The 21,728-nt window shown below is 49.4% G+C and overlaps 1 protein-coding gene across 10 annotated transcripts in view; it reads left to right on the top strand.

Moving 5' to 3' along the window:
• Positions 1-254: 254 nt before the first annotated feature.
• LOC149324986 (uncharacterized) overlaps positions 255-21,728 on the top strand; it is a 52,611-nt gene continuing 31,137 nt past the window's right edge. For 9 of the 10 annotated variants that reach the window (XR_016285959.1, XR_016285960.1, XM_089562459.1 and 6 more), the window contains exons 1-3: positions 255-389; positions 7,663-7,830; positions 15,443-15,510. Coding sequence is in view for 8 of the 10 variants with exons in the window: in XM_089562459.1 (XP_089418585.1) it covers positions 293-389; positions 7,663-7,830; positions 15,443-15,510 (333 nt within the window). In the remaining 2 variants the exon portion in view is untranslated. The remainder of the gene's footprint in view (positions 390-7,662; positions 7,831-15,442; positions 15,511-21,728) is intronic. The other variant, XM_089562456.1, reaches the window with a different exon arrangement.

Raw genomic sequence — 21,728 nt, 5'->3', positions numbered from 1 at the left:
ACGGTGCTGGTTTCGTTTTTGCTTCACGTTTTTTTTCTCAAGGCTGTGACACTGAATCATTAAATTAACTTCTATTTGTGATTCATACAGAAAATATACGCCGATACTTTCAAATTCAGCACCGCGGTACATATTAGCGGTTATTTTGGTGGTTTTCTAAAATATTTAGCGGGTTTTTTAGCAGATTATTGACTCTATTTTGGCGGAATGCTTGGCAATAGAGGTGGCAACACTGCCCGGCCGCTCTAGTTTACAGCATGCATGTTTACAGCCGTTCCACGTGCTTTTCACCATGCACGCAATGTGTACTCCACTTCGGTCTGCATTCAGTCGGACCTTGCGACCACTACGGGGCGGAGTTTGCGCATCAAATGACGCAAGTACTGCACGTACTCCGCCGTCCTATTACCGACTTTAAAAGTGTACTCCTTTATTGAAAAGTGTTTTTTTTTTTTTCGTACGTAATGTGCGGATCTTGTCAGGGCTTTCTTCCTAAGTCTGAATTCAAGCATTTTCCTTTTTTAAACTGCTCACTCGAAGACGCCAATCTGTCCGTCATGTAGTACGCACATGTAATCGCTCTACATCATCATGAACGGCAGAAGAACCGAAAACTTAGCTAATTGGTGCATATTGAAGAAGTAAACGTTTGGTCCCGTTCCCTCTATCAGTCACCGATCTCACAGTATTGGTTTAGTTTACTTCAATTTACGAGTCTTAATTCCTTTCATTTATTTTCTAATTATTGTTACTATCATTATTACCATTATATATACATATATTTTCATTATTTTTTCATTGCTTCACATTTTGAGCTCCTGTCAGTCGCCGTTTGTGTCTTGGCCAATGCCCCGCAGTGGGTACGCGCCATTATTTTGGGGACAACAAAACAGCGCACCGACGACGGACAAGACTGAAGAAGGATAAGCGCTGGCTTGTCCGTCGTCGCTGCGCTATTCTTTACTTGATCATCGTGATGGCGCTTAAAAGTTTCGTCGTGACTGCGTAGAGACGCAATGTGCTAAGTGACCGAGGGTCCTGGGGCCGCTGCGTTATGCTGCATAGCACGCTATGAATGTCACCGAGTTTTCAAACGGGACTCGAAATTCACATCACCTTTAGCAGCATGGATGGGGAACTTGACCGCGTGGTGACATGACGCCGTGAGTCCCTGCCGTTGCCGCCGCCACATTGGAGATTGGGGTTTGAGGAGAGGAAATGGCGCAGTAATGTGGACACCCTTTTAAGGGAAGGGAGGAAGGTGGGAATGAAAGAAGGAAGAGGGAAAAAAATTAGCTGTGCTTTAACTACTGCTTAACCTGGTTAGAGAGCGAAAGCTATGGCGTATCGGGCAACTACACGCTGCTTGGCGTCTGTGACTTGAGGGTGTTGTGGATAGGCAGCGCATCCACCCTGGCAGGTGGCAGTTAATGGTTCATTGCCAGAGTTTGTTCACTTCGAAGGAGACGAAATTCCAGAGGCCCGCGTACTCTGCGATGTCAGTGCAAGAACCCCAGGTGATCGAAATTTCCGGAGCCCTTCACTACGGCGTCCCTCTTGGTCTGAGTCGTTTGGGGATTTTAAACCCCCATAAACGAAACCAAACCCAATGAAAGCTGCGTCCTGTTGCTGCAGTGCCTCGTGTCTGCCGCAACGTTGTTGGCGCTAAGGCGCTCTAGTGCCCACATCTCTCTCTCTCTCATCACCCCATGTACCTCAAAGTGCGATTCAGGGGTCTACTGACCCAGGGAGCCAGTTATGCGCACTTGCTTTCCTTAAAATCATGGGAGTCTAAAACGCCAATGAACACAATGAACGCCGATGGGTGGTCAAAATTTCCGGAGCCTTTCACTACGGCGTCTCTCATAGCCTCAGTCGCTTTGGGACGTTAAACCCCAATAAACCAAACCAAACCAAACCGAACGTCGATGGCCTATGGCTTCAGTGCCGTGTTTCTGCCTCAAGGTTGTCAACGCTAACTCATGCAGCGCACTTCTGTCACTAACGCCACGTAGCTTAAAGCACGACTGAAGTGTCCGCTGTCCTAGGGCACCTTTCCTTTGCTTTTGAAACTGTCATTCTTCATCGGTTTTGTAGCTTAAAGCACGACTGAGGTGTCCGCTGTCCCAGGGGCCAGTTATGCACCTTTCCTTTCCTTTGCTTCATCTGAAGGTCAAATGAAGGTGGAATCTCCAGACACGGTGACCTTGACTTTATGTAGCCTAGTGAAGCTTTTGATTCAAGAGGTGCCGTAGTGGAGGGCTCCGGAATAATCGTGGTCTCCTGGGAATCTTTAACGTCCACTCACGTTGCACAGCACATGAGCACCTTTGCGCTCCCCATCGGCCAAACAAGATTTTCACGTCGGAGGTGCAAAGGCTTTTCATTCAGAGTTTTGATGTAACACACCTGCATTTCTTCTTCAGCACATGATATCTTTGTGCCCTTACGCTTGCCCTTCATTTGACGCAGATAGTGAGACCCCTGAACATAATGCCTTCTACCTATGTACCTTGACAATTAAAGGGGCACCATGATATTCTCCTCAGTGCCGATTATTCTCATTGAATGGATTCATCATGCGTTCCAGAGACCAGTTTTATTGATATCTGAGCATGCAAACAAAAGTTATTCCACTTTGAAAATTCGAAATAAAGAGATCAGATGCAAAAGCGTTTCATTCACTCACCCAGTAATGGGATTGGGCGCTGCCAATCAGAACCGCACGTGGCATAGAGCAGCAGAAGTTTGGCCAGGGCAGCCCACGCATTTTGAGGGAATTGTCTCACGCGATAGACAGGACAGGGGGGACCAACTCAACAAAATAGCGGTGTTTCTTTGTTGGCAGGATTGAAAGGCTGGCCCCCCCCCCCCCGTCCCCCTCCCCCAAACTGGCCTCCTGTCCCCTGTTCGGCCTTTCTCTTCACACTTTTTGTGCCAGGCGTGCTGACTGGTTCTCTTTCTTTTTTGCTGCCTTCTTGGTGTGGTGTGCTTTGAACACCAGCGCTCACCCCCATGAAAGATTGAAGCTGAATGGAAAGTATGGCCCCTAGCGTTATTCTTATTATATTTTGTTTGCTTTCACTGCTTCTTTTCACTTTTTGTGGCATGTGAAAAGCTTTCAGTACTCAGGCGCATGATGTTTTGGATCCATTTCTGGAGTTTTTAAAGGAACAGGATTCCAAGTGGACGCCCAAGCAATCAGAAAGGCATGCCACCTCATTTCCGCTGCCGAAAATGGCCGCTGCGTTGCAACACCATCGGCTCGAAGTGAGCATTTCTGGAGAAGACTAAAATATTAAATGTGGTGATCTCTTTTGGCATCCAGGCATCGCGATCCCCCTTCGACTCGCTAAGCCCCTTTTTTACAGATGAGTCATGCAAGAGATGGACTGGACGTCTCTGCTGTATAAGACTGTTTATTCTGGTCTCTTCATTTCACTCATCAGGTGCAATGCTGTGAAAGGTAAATGAGGGTAGGCTTGTTGCTCTGCACTTGGTGTGTGGCTGAGAGAAAGTCGAGTGTGCTGTCAGCAACAGCAGTGCATTCAATGAGGTTCGTGACAGATGTGCCTCATATAAGGCAAAAGCATGTGTTATCCATAAGGAGCACACTGCTTTTTGATGGCGGATGTAGGCAGTGCAGTTAAGAGCTCTGATGCATGAAACGGGGCAGAGTGAACTGAGGTGGGGCAGCATGCAAGGGGCGGTCTAGATTGTCTGGCCTAAACTCCGCAGCAGTTCACACGTGCGTGGAAAATGACACACACACTGTTCCTCTGGTGTCATCACACTACTGCATGGCACCCACACAAGGGAGGAAGCCAATGCTGTGAGCAGCTGGGGTGATGCAACGGAGGTGTTGGAGCACCACGACACCAAAACAGAAGAAACAGGGGTACCGCTGGCTTCAGTCGCTTGAGTGCTATTACGTCTCGAGTTCCATTCAAGTCGATGACGAATATACAGGAAGGGGCCGAAATAGCAAGGCTGAAGGGAACTGCGCACAGGGCCATAGTCCACGGAAACATGCGTCCTTGTGTTTAGGTCTGGAGTCACGTACACATTGCAGGGATGGCTTTCTCGCATGGGTTGTGGTCGAAGACAGCAGAGAATGTCGCGGAGCTTGTTGACATATTCACTTCACTTCTTCACTTCACTTTATTCACCTTAAAGACCCCCTTCAGGGGGTATTACATAAGGGGTGGGTTAATATATTCAACAATAATAAATACATGTCATTGCACTATGATACAAGTGGTTACAGCGGATAAGAATGAAGATGGGCACGTGATGGCGGCAACATCGGCGGGGAGGGCATTCCAGTCCACAATGGTGCGGCGAAAAAAGGAATCTGAAAAAGTTGCAGTGCGCGATAGAGGCCGGGCGATCTGAAACGGGTGTGCAGTGCGGTGAGATATGCGGGTCGGATGAGAAATGTAAGGTGTTTGATTCAGAGTGCTATTGAAAAATTTGTGGAGCAAACACATGCAGGCGACGCGACGGCGAGTTTCAAGGCTTTCGAGACCGGAATTATTCTTTAGAGATGAAACGCTGATTGTATATGAATATGCAGAATGAACGAAGCGAATGGCGCGGTTTTGAACAGATTCGAGGGCATTTGTTAGGTATATTTGGTGTGGATTCCAGATGGGACTGGCGTACTCGAGTTTAGGTCTAATAAGGTTTTTGTAAGCTAGAAGTTTCACGTGTTGTGGTGCATGACGAAGATGACGTTTTAGGAATCCTAGAGATCTGTTAGCAGATGATATGATTGTAGTAATGTGTGTTCGCCAAGAAAGATCGCTACAGAGTGTTACACCGAGGTACTTGAACGATTGGACGCTTTCTATAGATGAGTTGGCAGCTGTATAGGGGAAAATAAGGGGGTTGCGTTGACGGTGAAATGAGACGAGTTTGCATTTTTTAGCGTTTAGTGTCATTAGCCAGAGGTCACACCATTCATGGACGCGGTTGAGGTCATTTTGAAGAACCACTTGATCAGAAATGTTAGTAACGGTACGATAAATTACACAGTCGTCGGCGAATATGCGGATGTTACACGATACTTGTGGCGCCAGATCCTTAATATATATTAAGAATAAAAGCGGGCCGAGCACAGATCCCTGCGGAACGCCGGATGTTATAGGGAGAGTGCTTGAGTTGTGATTGTTAATAGAAACAAACTGAGAACGGTTAGCTAGGAATTCTTTAATCCAGTCTAGAATATTAGGGTGCAAATTTAAAAAGGATAGTTTAAGTAATAGGCGTTGGTGTGGTACCTTGTCAAAAGCCTTCGCGAAATCTAAAAATAATGCATCGGTCTGTAGGTTACGGTCAAGATTAGCATGCAGATCGAAAGTGAAGATTGCCAATTGGGTCTCGCAGGAGAGTCCCCTACGAAACCCGTGCTGAGCTGGATGAAAAAAGTTGTTAGAATCGAGGAAGTTTATGACATGGGAATAGATGACATGTTCCATGATTTTGCAAGGCACACTGGTTAAGGAGATGGGGCGGTAATTCAGTGGAGAGTCCTTTAGACCTGATTTGTGGACCGGAATGACCCTCCCAACCTTCCAGTCATCCGGTAGCATTCCTGCTGAAAGCGATTGCGAATACAATAAGGAAAGGTATATAGCTGAAATGTGTTTGGTGTTTTTCAGTATTTTGGAGTTGATTTCGTCCACTCCAGCAGCTGATGAAAGTTTTATTCTGTCAATATGGTTAGTTATGCCTTGCACTGTGATGTCAAGGGGTGGCATTGTTGGTAGTGTTACAGTAGGCGGAGTGGGTAGTGATGAGTTTGTTTCGTCTGTGAAGACGGTCGCAAAAGCACGGTTAAATATTTCAGCACCTTCATCATCATTGGCTTCCTCACCCGCGGCGTTTTTAATGGGTGTGTTGCATGTTGCTTGGGGGTTTATTATTTCCCAAAACCTCTTGGGGTTATTGGTTAGGATTTTTGGCAGATCTTTTTGAAAAAAGGCACGTTTGGCGGATCGAACTGCAGCATAATATGTTTCTTCAGCTGTATAGTAGCGTTCCCATGCTTCGGCACTTCGATTCCATTTCGCAGTATTATAAAGTCGTTTTTTTTTCCTTTCTAATCTTTTAAGATCGTGTGAGAACCACGGTTTTTGGCGGTTTGCACGAAAGCTGATACAGGGAATGAATTTGTGTGATAGTTCGTTTATCTTGTTTTTGAAGACTGACCAGTTATCAATGTGACTGTCAATGTGACTCTATCTCTGTGACTGTCACAAATCTCACTATGGAATCTAGAACGCCGTGCCCTGGAAACATTCCCAGCACCGGCAAGAAATTTTCTTTGATATGTAGACGACTGCCTTTCCCTCATTTGGCGAAATGCTTTGCTGGACTTTTCAACCCATTTGAATTCCATAGATGTAGTGATTGATTTGAAGAAGAAGCGAATGGTGCGCTGCCCTTCCTGGACGTATTGTTCAGCGCAACAGTGGAAATCTATCATTCAGCGTTCACTGGAAACGCATGCACACCAGAAGATAACCTAACTTCAAATCTGTTCACCCGGCCACTCAAAAGAAACCTATTGCCAGAACCTTGTTCAAATGAGCAGAACGCATGTGCAGTGTTCGTGAAGACCGGGCAGTGGACTTAGATACTGCATGGCAAGAACTCGTGCGCAACCCAGCTGCTTTTGCGGCTTGTGTAGAAAAGCAGTTATCCTGCCGGACACGTGTTGTCCCCTCTGAAACAGCCACCCCGGAGGAAGGGAAGCCTTGGCGCGCACACTCAAAGTTGACGTTGGCCATGTCCCGACAAGAGAGCTGCGCTGGACAGAGACCTTCTTCCCAAGGAAAAGCACCACATGTAGAGCATCCCGCGTTCTGGCTGTGACAGCACCTGCATTGGCAAGACTGGTGATTCTAAAGGACGGCTAAGAGAACATTGCAACAATGTTAAAAACCAAAAAGTGAACTCTATCACTGAACACTCCGTATCGCCTGTCCCCGACATCATGTGCTGGCATCTGAGAAGAATCTGTTTCATTGCCTTCCCCTCAAATCATTATTCATTCAAACGACTAATCATACCTTCAATCGCAACAGTGCAAATCTAACCCCAGTATACGCACGCTCCCTGCACCCTCTTTCCAAGCGTTTTTAGTCCCGATGCACTGCCTAATTCATCTCATTGTGTACGAGGCTCCTATACGGGAACCGAAACGTCGTTTCTTGTTTGTTGCTTTTCCTTTTGGTTGGCTTCCTTTTTTAAGTTTTACCATGATCGTTCCCGACCAGCCAAGATTTCGTCCAAATCTCGACTAGAGTGATCATGGTTTCTAGTGTTGGGATACATAAGGATGGGTGCATGCATTTGTAGAAAAATTGTGGGTGAAAATGTTCTACACTGTTTACAGCTAAACTAGAATTGAGCACCTTGCACTCTGAGCGTTGCAGAAGAAAAACTGGGTGCAGTGCAGTACAGGCTGCGTGTTTAGCAACCCATCTGATGACACACTGACTGTTTGAGGGCCATGCATTGGGCACCGTGCTAGTAGCAGGATTGAATTATTGGTCTTCAGTTGAGTACTAAGTTTTGATTGTCTGTCCTGAGCATGTGCGAAAAATGCACTGTGTCGTGCCTAGCCCATTGCAAAGAGTGGGTTCTTGTGTGCAGGCTGTCCGCCGGTGGTGTGTGACAAGCAGGGGCGCGTCCTCCTGGTGGGGCTGAACCGGCCGGAGAAACGGAACAGTCTCAATGCAGTGGCCGCACGTTGTCTGCTGGAGGCCCTGAGGGAGCTGGATCGCGACGACAGCGTTGACATCGCTGTGCTCCATGGCAAAGGTAAGGCCTACGATGGTAAACAGCCACAGGTTTTCTCTCCTGACCCAACGTGGACCGACCCTCGCATTTCTCCTCAAAGTGGCCCTCCGCATTGTTCAGATTCATTTTTTTTTTCCTGGAAGAAAAAAAAGGAAGACTCGCATGTCTTTGTTATCTGGCCAAAGCCAACGTGAGAGTGCAGTCTCTACATATGGCTAGAACTATTTCTGACTTGGGAAAATCCAGAGTACTTCATGCTCTTATTGTTAGCTCCCAGTTCTTCTGAGGAGCTGTGGCAAATGTTTCGAAAGCAGCCAAGTCTAAAAATTTTGTTTTTCGAGACAAACAGTGTCTTTGTGGCAGTGATCTGATAGCGCGAGAGCAGCCATGTTGAATTTTCTGTTGGTCTAATGCATTTAGTTACACTCGTTTCCGTAATGTTCACCCATTTTCTTGCGATTGTTGGGACGTACATGCAGTGAGAATGTTCGAGGCAGGTCCGCAGCTCCTCGTGTTCAACAAGATGTAGTGCTGTCATCTGCACTGCTAAAGATAGCATCGTTGAACCCTGCAATGTTGCCACGTATCACTGTAGTGTCCGTTCGTTCACGCTCAAGGTGCAGGAAAGGGGTGTTATCGTTTTTGTTCGTGACGCGAGAAGCGACCAGATAAAGCCTACTTCAGCAGTCTCTTAAAAAGTACATTGAGGTCACACCTTACACTAAGATTTCTGCCTGTGTTGAAAGACCCCGGAATTCCGTGTGAACGTTTCCTGCTAATAAGGCTGTTTAGCATGTGGGAAAGCCGCATGATTGATAAACACGCACAATCCCGTCGTTCAGCAAGGTACCTGCTCAGAGAACAGTGCATTTAAGCTCAGAACATACATGCTGCGCAAGTCCAACCACCTGACGGTGGTTTCCCTTTCATGGCGTGTTCGCTTTCCGTAACATTTATGTGTGGGCGACAGTGCATATGGCAGGTTCTCTCATGTCAGTCTGCCAATACCCCTAAACAGTAAAGTACAGAGCAGCTGCATCTTACTGGTACTCACCTGTGGGGCAGAAACGTGGAGGCTAACGAAAAGGGTTCAGCTTAAGTTAAGAACAACGCAGCGAGCTATGGAAAGGAAAATGATAGGTGTAACGTTAAGAGATCGGAAGAGGGCAGAGTGGGTGAGGGAACAAATGCAGGTTAATGACATTCTAGTCGAAATCAAGAGGAAGAAATGGGCTTGGGCAGGGCATGTAATGTGAAGGCATGATAACCGCTGGTTCTCGAGGGTAACGGAGTGGATTCCGAGAGAAGGCAAGCGTAGCAGGTGGCGGCAGAAAGTCAGGTCGGCGGATGTTTGTGGGGATACGGTGGGTGCAGCATACAAAGGACAGGGTTAATTGGAGAGACATGGGAGAGGCCTCTGCCCTGCAGTGGGCGTAGTCAGGCTGATGATGATGATGACGGAGTAAGGTAGTGATGGTGGCGTGAAGCCATATGTCGAGATCGCTGGATTCGACCCAGTCAAGTAAGGCAAGAGGTCAGAGATGTTCCTGATATTCCATGCTACAACAATAAAAGATTCTTCGAGATGGCCGAGTAGCCTAAGGCATGAGTAAACGAATCTTCTCTGTTGTGCCCGCCGCCATTGGCTCGATTCCCGCGCAGGGTTAGAGTATGGTAGTTGTTTTCTAGCGAAAGCAACATTGGCCATGAACTTTCGGTTGCGATGTGTTGGTGCTCCGAGGAAGCACAGAGACCGACCTTGAGCCGTCGCCTAGCAACCGCCACGCCATTTGGCATGACGTCACATGCACGGCTCACCACGCCGCTGCCGTGTGGTGGTATGACGTTACACTGCTTGCCTCGTCGTTGCACTCGCCTCTGCTCGCTTTGCCAGCTGTGTCGCATGTCTGATAACATGTCGGAGCATTGAAAAGGAGATCTCGTGTGTGCCGCAGCCACAGTTGAGGCGGCAGTATGGCAGAGTATCTCAAGCGGCAAAGGGCAGCGGATGCTGAAAGTCTCCTCATTGGCATCGGCCACTGGAAAGTTGCTATCGCTACATATTTTCTAAATTATGAATCCTCCATGACTTAGCATGAAGAAAATAAAACTCTGGAAAAAACCACGTGTGTGTGCACGCGCACGTCCCGTCTGTGCTTGCGTGCATCCGTGCATGTATGCGCTTGAGCATGTGTATGTGCACACACGTACACAATCTGGTGGGCGCACATCCAAGCACTCACTGGTAAAAAATTCACAGACGGTTGCGATAATGCGAAGTTTGAGCGCAACACTTCACTCTCCGGCTACCTTCCAGGTGGCATTTAATCCGCTCTGCTTGGACAACCGGTTAGGCCGACTACGACGCGGAACGCAGGAACAGGAGCATAAGAGCTGCACTCTAAAATGTCCATCTACCTGCAGCCGATCTGCATGAGGTGGATTTCTGTGAAAGCTGCACGTATGCTGTCGCCAAAGCGTTATACGAGAGAATGCCAACTAGCATAAGCCTCTCGTCTCAGACACAGACAACCCGAAGTGAGGGTTCTCGTACAGCTTCCGCCACCACCGTACGATCATGTTCCTGAGTGAAACTCGTGGTAAAAGATGACGTACTATGTCCGCCGCTATGGACAAGGGTGGCGCTGGTGAACACTCTCAAGGCTCGGTTCCACTACACATAAGTACCCCCAAAAGCACAAGATTGGACAGCCGTCACCGTAGCGCAGTTGGTAGAGCACCAGACACGAAATTTGGATTTGAAATTCAAATAAATTATCTTTAAAAATAATTATTTTATTAAGCTACCATTAACACCCACAAATTATTTTAGAGCACAGCTCTTTGGCACGGCAACATTGCCATTGTCCATTGTAACCAGCAGTGGACACCTTAGTGGTGCTTGAAGCTGCAAAGCCAATTGAGTGGGAGCTTGGAAAGTAGAGGGAAAGCCATAACTGCCCTCTTAGAATAGTGGACACCTCAATCGTGCCTTAAGCTAGTGATGGTGAAATTGGTTTTTGAGGAAAGGAAATGTGCAGTGTCTTTCACATATTGTTACGTTGCAAGACACTGCTGGCCTGTGGGCCAGAGATCCGGAAACTGTTTGTGCCGCAGGCATTCGGACCTTTACTCGGCATTGCAGGGTGCCGACCTCTTCACGGACGCGGGTCTCATGTTCGGCGTTCGAAAACGTGAACGTAAATGCCCAGGGACGCGATCGCGTGGTCACGGCATTCGAGAGTGCGACCGTCAGCGCAGAGGGACGCTTCCTCCCGAGAACGCCCAGCTGGGTCACGTGGGACGGCGTTCGAGGGAGCAGCAGTGAACGCACGGGAGTCAACGAGGAGAGTCATCCTCCAGCAGCGGAAGAGAGCAGCTGCTCGGGGAGCCAGTCTGCACCTTCCAAGGGCCTGGGGCCCTCTTTTCTTTTGGATCAAAATCTTTTATTAAAGACCCCATTCACAGAGTCCGCAGCCCGTACCTCGCAGCAATATCTTGGTGGACACCTGAACTTGGCCATAGACTTGGGAGAAAGGTGGGAGTGAAATGAGAAAGAGGTGCCGTCCACGGAATAATTAATTTCGACTTTAACGTGCGCTGACATCGCACAGCACCCGGGCACCTTTGGGCACCTTTTGCGTTCCGCCTCAATCGAAACGCGGCCGCCGTGGTCTGGTTCAAACCCGTTTACTCCGCCTCAGTAGACGAGCACCTTCACCACTGAGCCACCGGGGCAGGTGGCGGTAGTGAAAGATGTGCACTGCATAGTTGGCATTGGTACCGGTCATTAGCTGGTGGTGGTGGTGATCTCTTTTATTACTCCCAAAAACAGGGGACCAGTCCAAGGACCGGTTGCGCTGGCTTAGAGGAGGTCGGCGGGGATCCCTCGGGATGTCGCGGCCTCCACCGCGGGCTGGATAAGCCGGCGTTGGTCTGCCGGCTTGGAAGTACGCAGGAGAGACTCCCACGTCTCTGGGGTGTTTGAGTTGTTTGTGTTTGAGGTCATTAGCTGTTCAGCGTGCTAAGGAAGTGCGGCAACTGGCAAGCCTGTGAATTAACCGTTAACAGGAGGCTGACGCCGCTAGGTACAACCTGAGACCCCATTTTGTCAGTTGTGCGCCCGGTCACTTTGTGTGGGTTTGGATACCTGTTCGTTGCCGCGGACTTCCTGTAAAGTTGCTGCGCAGATACTTCGTCCCTTACGAAGAAGTGTGCCGCATCGGTGATGTGACATATGCAGTTGCTCCCGCCCCGACAGCTTGTTCAGCGCACCAGTCGCACCGTACTGAAGTCGTGCGCATTGTTCACATGGAACCTTACCACGACCGGCTACCTGACTGAACTGCGGCTCACTGCAGCTGTGTTCTCCCCTTTCGCTGACTTTTCTCTCCTAGCCGCATTGTGTCGATGCTGCAGAAGAGAGGGGCAGTGGTACATGCCACTGATGAAGCAGAAGTAGTGCATGCACCAGTAGGGGCAGAAGTTGGTTGCCTCTTGCTCGCGCGCTCGGACCACTGAGGGACCACCGCAGTTTTTCGTCTCTGCTCCGGTGTTCTGCTTCGCATTACACGTTACAATATCATTTATGTAGATTAAGAAGAGTAGTGGTCCCAGCACCGAGCCTTGCAGCCCTCCCCAAGTGACTTGAACAAAACTACAGTTTTCGCCTTTAATTACCACACATTGTATTCGGTCGCCTAGCTTGTCCTCTCATCACTTATTATCCAAGTAAAGAGTTCTCGTTCTCTCATGTTTTAATAGCTCATATGAGATGAAATCAAACGCTTTGCGATAGTCCAAAGAGATAGCATCGGTCTGCAGCCTTTCCTCGGCAGCGTGCGCCACCTCAGGGGATCGCCACCAGCTGTGTGGCGCAGGACATGCCTTGGTGGAAACCATGCTGGTTGGGAAAGAAAAAGCTGGTTTGTTCTGAGTGCATGATTGTGGGGATAAAGTATATGCTCAAACACTTTACGACATATGAAACACTGTGAGATTGGCCCATAGTCGTTTACAGAGAACCACTTTTATAAACTGGTCCAACATAGGCTTTTTTCCAGTCGTCAGCTAGTAGACCACTTTCCGAGTGTTTTCTAGAAAACTATTTCTAAGTAGTGAGATATACTGGAAGAGTAGGCTTTTAGTGTCCTAGGAGAGATTCACCAGCTGCTATGGTTTCATTAATGGAGTTTAGGCAGATGCCCTGAAGTGTGGTAATGATTGAAGTCGTTATGTTCTGCACACTGTAAGGTGTGGTAGCAAAAGTATTCGCCTCTTTCTTTTTTAGAAATACTAATTTAAAGTAATTATTAAAGGCTTCGGTATTATTCTCAGGCATCTGGATTCTGTCGTGAATAATACTCGAAATCCCTGTTCTCTCTTTGTGTTTCTTTCTCAGGTGGCTCCAAAATACTTTAGGATTAATGTTAATAGATTCTTTAAGTCCGGAGCAGTACTATCACGATGGAAAGAAACGCGAACAGAGCTCCGCTGTTCGCATTTCTTTCCAACACGTTTTTACTTTGGTGGTAGCAAAAAGGTGGTGCTAGAGTTGTCCGTGATGCCTTCTACAACGACTGTAATGTATTTTTCTTACCACCCAGGTGCCATCAAAAAAAAATTCAACAGCGGAGCTCATAGGTGCTGCGCTGCTCGAGTTTCTTTCCATCGTGATAGTGCATGTCTTTGGCAGTAGTGAGAGCTTCGGTATGCTCTGTATGTAGCTTCTCTTAAATCATCAAATTTTGTGTTCTAAACTGTACTCGTATGGATTTAGGGGTCCTTTTTTGTCTTTAATGGAAAACTATCTTCACAATCGTTCTCAAGCAGTCATGCTTGGGCCTATCTGCAGTGACGCTGTAAAAGTGCTGTGTGGTGTCCCGCAAGGGTCCATTTTATCTCCTTTGTTGTTTAACTTATATGTGAATGACATATGTGACCATGTGAAATCATCCACCATATTCCTTTACGCCGATGCCACTTTACTAGCCTCAAGCAACCCTGATTTTTCATATGCCCTGGCTAACCTTCAGGAGGACGCTATTAAAGTTAGTGATTGGTTTGCCTCAAATTTAATACAAATAAATAGCACCAAATCCAGACTTGTCTGTTTTTGTAACCCGCATAAAGATGTACCAAGTGCAGGTTCCATATATTTACACACCTCATACTGCTCTTTGTGTTCTTGTCAACCTATAATTAGCGTCCCGTCGGTTAAGTATCTTGGTATATACATAGACAGTGATTTGGCATGGAATACTCAGATGACTCACATTTGTAAGAAACTCAGAAGTGTTGCATGCTTGTTGTTTAATTTGCGAACTATGATGGCATTTTCTATTAGAAAGTTAGTCGCCCAGGCTCTGGGGTATAGTGCATTAAGATACGGTATGTGTTGTTTTTTTAACTGCTCTTTCACATGGAAATGTCGTGTTAGTAGGATTTTGGAAAACATTGCTACAAGTGTTCTCTACTTGCCGCAGGAAAATCTGCCCAACAGTGTCTTTACCGCAGCCAGTTTGCCTTCTTTTGGCAATCTTTTTAAACAAATTGTAGTACTGAAATATCTTTGGAATAGCGCATACAGACACACAAATACGAAACCGGTACCGTTGAGACATGTTCCTCGCTATCATAAACCGAGAGTGCGCACTCACTACGGCAAAGCAACTAGAAAATATTACGTGCCAGGTATCTTTAACGAATTACCGAACGATTTATTTTCTTTAACCACCCGCAAAAAACTGCGTGTTGCTGTTCAAGCGTTACAGAATCTTTAACATGTACTAAAATCTTATCAGTGCTTTTTCATTCTTTCCGTGCCAAAATTTTTGTGTTCTTCATGTTTACGTGTTTTAATTTTCTTTTGCCTCTGATGGAGCTCTGATGTAGCGCAAAGATTGCCGCGGCTGCCGGTTGTCGCCGCACAAGCCCACTTGTGGCTTCGGCGCTTCCGTTTCTTTGTATGTTCAGATTATGCTTAATAAAGATTATTATTATTATTATTATTATTATTATTATTATTATTATTATTATTATTATTATTATTATCTTGTAGACGGCACTCAATATTGCTTGAAGGATTCTTTTTTGTATTTTTGGTAAGCACGGGTCCTTTGCTTTATCTTTCGTTTAAGTCATCCAGGGTGTATCTAAGATGTGTTTGAAAGGAACATGTTTCTCGACCAGTGATGACAGCACGCTTTCAGAAGTCCACAGTAAGTCCGCACTCTCAGATGAATGTTGTGTAAAAGCCTGGAAAGCCGCCTCTTCAGGTTGATTATGGAAGCAGAAATTGTGACCTTCCAGCTGGACAAAAAGTTGCTGGCAAATGGTGCTCTTCCCGATACAAAGCTCTGCCAAAACGATGCTTTTTCTGCTGAAAATATTGCTCCTGAACTCTTAACTAGCTGGGCCACGACTGATGATATGTTTCATCAGTCCATGATGTGCTTATTAATAGTTCTGTTAAGTTGACCTTTATAGGCACCACTTTAGACCCCTGTTTTGCTGATACACATTTCCTTGCCACCCTATGCAAATGTCACGTGATCGTCCTCTTCAGCAGTGTGTGGAGAGAGTGCCTGCATTTCTGGGCCTCACTTATGAGGTTTTGTTGTATCTGGTGCAGGGGGCAGTTTCTGTGCCGGCTATGACCTGGCGGAAATAGCAGAGGACCGAGTGAGCGACTGGCCTCTGGTAAGGCCCAGCCTTTCCTGGCACAGGAGCATCATGCAACCCACACAGTTTCATCATCAGCCTGACTACGACCACTGCAGGGGGGCAAAGGCCCCTCCCATGTCTCCCCAATTAACCCTCTCCTGTGCCAGTGGCGGCCACCGTATCCCCGCAAACTTCTTAATCTCATCCGCCCGCTTAACTTTCTGCCGCCCCGTACTACGCTTGCCTTCTCTTGGAATCCACTCCATTACCCTTAAGGACCAGCGGTTATCTTGCCTTCGCATTACATGCCCTGCCCAAGCCCACTTCTTCCTCTTCATTTCGACTAGGATGTCATTAACCCGCATTTGTTCCCTCACCCACTCCGCCCGCTTCCGATCTCTTAACGTTACACCTATCATTTTCCTTTCCATAGCTTGCTGCGTTGTCCTTAACTTAAGCTGAGCCCTGTTCATTAGCCTCCACGTTTCTGCCCCATAGGTGAGTACCGGTAGGATACAGCTGTTGTATACTTTTCTCTTCAGGGATATTGGTAAGCTACCATTGATGATCTGAGAGAACCTGCCATAATTGCTCCACCCCATTCGTATTCTTCTAGTTATTTCCCTCTCATGGTCCGGATCAGCTGTCACTACCTGCCCTAAGTAGACATATTCTCTTACTATTTCCAGCACTCCAATACCAATTGTAAGCTGCTATTCCCCTGCTAGACTGTTGAACATTACTTTGGTTTTCTGCATGTTAATTTTTAGCCCCACCGTTCTACTCTGCCAGTCTAACTGATTGATCATGCTTCGCAATTCATGTCCAGAGTGACTTAGCAAGGCAGTGTCATCAGCGAATTGCAGACTACTCGGGTGTTCTCCATGAACTCTTATCCCCAACTGGTCCCATTTCAGGCCCCGCAATGCCCCCTGTAAGCAGGCCGTGAATACTCCCTGCCTGACACCCTTCCGTATTGGAGTTTCATTGCTGACCCGATGGAGGAGTGCAGCAACCGGCGCCGACACAGGGACAAAGAATTTTTGCAGTGAACACATGAGGGCCACTAACAACTGGAGTTTATTTCTTGTAAGACACATTATATATTGTTACGGTGCATAGTTGCTAGGCGAAGACGACGTTATTTTGGGTCGTTCGGCAGTGGACGAGGACGTGGCGGTGTGTGCTTGAGTGATTTAGCTCGGTGTGCCATCTCACTGTGGCCTGTCCTGTCTGCCGCTGGGCTAACCCCCCCGTTATATTTGGTGGAGGTCGTGCTGGGTATCACACCAGGACCCTGCCCTGGACCTCCGCAGCGGTCGTCAGCTTCGAGCCATCACTATGCCGTCCAACCCACCTCTGGCCGCAGCATCACCACCAGCGCCGACCGTTGTCGTGGCGCAGCCTCACGACCCGGGCACCTTTTGTGGCACCGATGACGTCGATGTCGAGGATTAGCTCGCCGTGTATGAGCGAGTCAGCAAGCACAACCGCTGGGATGCGACGCTCATGCTTGCTAACGTTATTTTCTACCTGGCGGGCACGGTGCGCGTCTGGTTTGAGACGCATGAGGAAGACCTCACCTCTTGGGACAACTGCAAAGAAAAGCTCAGAGACTTATATGGCAAACCAATTGGACGCAAGCTGGGTGCTAAAAAAGACCTTGCTTCTCGAGCACAGTCGTCTACGGAGTCGTACCTCTCATACATCCAGGACGTCCTCACTCTGTGCCGAAAAGTAGACAGCGCCATGCCAGAGACCGACAAGGTGGGCCACATCCTGAAGGGGATTGCTGATGATGCATTCAACCTTCTTCTTGTAAAGATTGTGCAACGGTTGACTCCGTCCTCCAGGTATGCCGGCAATTCGAGCAGGCAAAACATCGCCGTATTGCTTCTCGTTTCGATCGCCTTCCGAACATCGCGGCGACATCCTCCTGCGAAGACCTGCCAACACTGCGAACACCGTCCCATCCTGCCAATTTAACTAGAATCGTCCGCAGAGAACTGGAAGCTATGACTCCCGTCACCTTCGCCCCTCAACCAGCCGACTCTACGATTGCACTGATCCAGGCCGTCGTTCGCCAGGAGTTTGCGAACGTGGGCCTCAATTCTGGCCTGCCATCTGCGTCGCCCTGTTTGCCAAACACCGCTCCACTGGTTGCTGCTGCTTCACCGACTCCGACCGTACTACCACGTTACCGCTACCGGAATCCTGCAGATTGGCGCACCCCGGACGACCGCCCAATCTGCTTCACCTGTTCGCGTGTCGGCCACATTTCCCGTCACTGCCGCAGCCGTTGGTTTTCACCACCTCACCTCCGTTCCACTTACGATCGTCGTGCAGACTACGGACCTAGTTCCAATTATGATCGCCGTGCCGGCTTCGAACCACGCCAGACGTCTTCCTGTGGTGAGTCTCCACACGCTTTCGACACTTCGACCCCGCGAAGGTCCAGCCGCTCGCCTTCCCCTCAGATCTGCCGCTCTCGTTCTCCGCAATTTCGACGCCCGTCTACTCCACCCTTACCTGGCTCTCACTTGGAAAACTAACCAATGCAGCTCCCGGAGGTGATGCTGCATTGATGACCCGGCCCGAAAATCCTCTCCTGACCCTCGCTCCTCGCCGCAACCTTCTCGATATCTGCGTGGACGGTGCACCAGTTACCGCTCTTATTGACGCCCAAATTTCTGTCCTGAGCTCCTCGTTTCCCCGTCGTCTGAAGAAGGTTGTGACACCTGCCGTTTCCTCAGCCGTTCGCGTCGCCAACGGAAGTGCTGCTGCCGTTGTTGGACTGTGCACTGCGCGTGTTTCCATTGCTGGTCGTACAACCCCTCTCGTGTTCACTGTCCTCGACCATTGCCCCCACGATGTGATCCTCGGCATCGACTTTTTAACGACGCACGCGGCTCTAATTGATTGCGCCACTGGCCTTCTTCGTTTGGACTTGCCGCTCTGCTCCGAAAGCGCCGATACCAAGCCGCCTCGCTTACGTGCCGCTGAATTTACTCGCTTGCCGCGTGACGCTGCAGTCTATGTCCCTATGTCCCCGTTTCCCGCCGTTCCTGATGGTGTCTACGTCACGTACCCAATCAAGGACGTTGTCCTGCAGCGTAACGTCATCCTTCCACACACAGTCCTGACCGTCACCGGCAACCGCACCTACCTTCCGATTCTGAACTTCAGTCTCTCCCCCCAAGTTTTACCCTGTGGCATCGCACTCGCTGAACTGGTTCCATTGGCCGAATGTACAGTTTCTGCTCTAACAGCTGAGCCTAACGCTGGTCTCCATGCCCTTCCCCTCTCGGCCGCTTCACGCCCGGACCCTACTTTTGCAATGATCGCGGCGGATTTGCCACCTGACCACGCTAACGCCCTCTGCGCCCTTTTAGCTTCCTACAGTGATGTCTTCGATTTCGGGAATCGTCCTCTTGGCCAAACTTCTGTGTTGACCCATCGCATCAATACGGGCGATGCCGGCCCTATACACAGGAGGCCCTATTGTGTCTCTCTTCCTGAGCGCCATGTCATCCAAACAGAGGTGGACAAGATACTGGCGAACAACATTATCGAGCCTTCTAGCAGCCCCTGGGGTGTTGGTCAAAAAGAAAGATGGCAGCTGGCGCTTCTGTGTCGACTATCGTCATCTTAATCAAGTAACGAAGAAAGACGTCTATCCTCTTCCGAGAATTGAGGACGCCCTCGACTGTCTACATGGTGCCAGCTACTTTTCTTCTATTGATCTCCGTTGAGGCTGCTGGCAAATCGCTGTTGACGAACGGGATCGTGAGAAGACTGCCTTTATCACTCCCGATGGCCTGTACCAATTCAAAGTTATGCCTTTCGGCCTCTCCAACGCTCCTGCCACCTTCGAGCGCATGATGGACTCGCTTCTGCATGGCTTCAAATGGACAACGTGCTTGTGCTACCTAGATGATGTTGTCGTTTTCTCCTCAACGTTCGAAAGCCACATACGCCGTCTTGCTACTATCCTTGCGGTCTTCCATCGCGCTGGTCTCCAACTGAACTCCAAGAAGGGCACCTTTGGCCAGCGCCAAATTAAGGTCCTCGGCCTCTTGGTTGATGCGTTTGGTGTGAAGCCCGACCCTGACAAAGTTCGTGCCGTTCGTGAGTTCCCCACTCCCCGTTCCTCGAGCGATGTGCGCAGTTTCCTCGGGCTCTGCTCGTATTTTCGCCGGTTTATCCCGAACTTCGCCCGGTTTATCCCGAACGGCCCGTCCCCTTACCACCCTCCTGAAGAAGGATGTCCCTTTCTCCTGGGGCCTTGACCAAGCTCGCTCCTTCACGGCACTTGTTGCGGCCCTCACTGCTCCACCTGTGCTGGCCCATTTCGACCCATCTGCGCCTACGGAACTTCGAGCAGACGCCAGTGGCCATGGCATTGGCACCATTCTTGCGCAGCGCCAACACGAGCACTTTTGTGTGATTGCTTACGCCAGCCGCCTGCTCTCTCCTTCCGAACGTAACTACTCCATTACGGAGCGGTAGTGCCTTGCTCTTGTTTGGGCGTTAACAAAATTCCGCCCTTATTTGTTTGGAAGGCCCTTCTGCGTAGTTACGGACCACCATGCTCTGTGTTGGCTGTCCTCCCTTAAAGACCCTACAGGCCGTCTGGCTCGCTGGGCCTTGCGTTTGCAAGAATACACATTTACTGTTGTCTACAAGTCCGGCCAGCTGCACCAAGACGCTGACTGTCTGTCCCGCCATCCTGTCGATCCCCCTGATTCCCACACCCGTGATACCGACGACTGTGTACTGTCCGTATCAGACTTTCTAAACATTGGTGACGAGCAGCGCCGTGATCCATCTCTGCGCCTCATAGTCGACCGCCTCCGCAGCGACCCTTCCGGTCCTACTCTGCGCCTGTTTGTGCTGCATCACAATACTCTGTACCGACGCAATATGCACCCAGATGGCGCCGACCTTTTGCTCGTCGTCCCGACCCATCTCCACTCCACAATACTTGCCCAGCTTCATGATGCTCCTACTGCAGGGCACCTAGGCGTGTCACGCACGTACGACAGCGTGCGCAGGCGGTTCTTCTGGCCTGGCCTTTACCGCTCTTTCCGCGGTTATGTTGCTGCTTGTGATCAATGCCAGCACCGGAAAACGCCCCCACTTCCACCCAGTGGCCAGCTTCAGCCCATCGACATGCCGACTGACCCATTTTTCCGTGTTGGTCTCGACCTGCTTGGTCCTTTCCCCCCATCAACATCCAGGAACAAGTGGATTGCCGTTGCGACCGATTACACTACCCGGTACGCTATCACGCGCGCTATCCCTACCAGCTGTGCCTCCGATGTTGCCGACTTTCTTCTCCATGACGTCGTCCTACTTCATGGCGCTCCTCGTCAACTGCTTACGGATCGCGGCCCCTGCTTTCTTTCTAAAGTGGTCCACGACCTTCTGCGCTCATGCTCCACCCGCCACAGGTTCACGACGGCCTACCATCCTCAGACCAACGGCCTTACTGAGCGTCTTAACCGGACCCTGACGGACATGCTGTCTATGTATGTCTCAGACCACCATCGTGACTGAGACGTCAGTTTACCTTTCGTGACGTTCGCCTACAATTCCACACGCCACGATACCACCGGCTACTCCCCCTTCTACCTGCTCTTTGGCCGCGACCCGCTGCTACCCTTCGACAGCCTCCTGCCTCACGACCCTTGTACCAGCAGTTACGCTTGTGACGCCATTGCCCGAGCTGACGCTGCCCGCCAAATCGCTCGAGATCACCTCGACACTTCACAACTCGCTCAAAAACGACGGTACGACCTTCGTCACCGTGACGGCCATTACCCTCCCGACTCCCTTGTACTCCTCTGGCTCCCTGTGTGTCGTGTCGGTCCTGTGTGAGAAGTTGCTGCCTCATTACGTGGGTCCTTATTGCATCTTGCGGCAACTGAGCATTGTTACCTACGAGATCGCACCCCTGCAACCCCACACTCCTCGTGTGGCCCCCTCCACACAGCTCGTACACGTCGCCCATCTTAAGCCCTACCATTCAAACCCACCACCTTAGGATGCCCAGGGACTGTGCTTCCTTCCGCCTGGCGAAGGAGGGGGGGGGGGGTAGTGTTACGGTGCATAGTTGCTAGGCGAAGGCGACGTTATTTTGGGACGTTCGGCAGTGGACGAGGACGAGGACGTGGCAGTGTGTGCTGGAGTGATTTAGCTCAGTGTGCCTTCTGACTGTGGCCTGTCCCGTCTGCCGCTGGGCTAACCCCCCC

The sequence above is a fragment of the Amblyomma mixtum genome, chromosome 10 (assembly GCF_055824585.1).
Source record: "Amblyomma mixtum isolate Tamu chromosome 10, ASM5582458v1, whole genome shotgun sequence".
Lineage (NCBI taxonomy): Eukaryota > Metazoa > Arthropoda > Arachnida > Ixodida > Ixodidae > Amblyomma > Amblyomma mixtum.
Note: the sequence above shows the minus strand (reverse complement) of the source record. Positions and strands in the feature narration are given on the sequence as shown.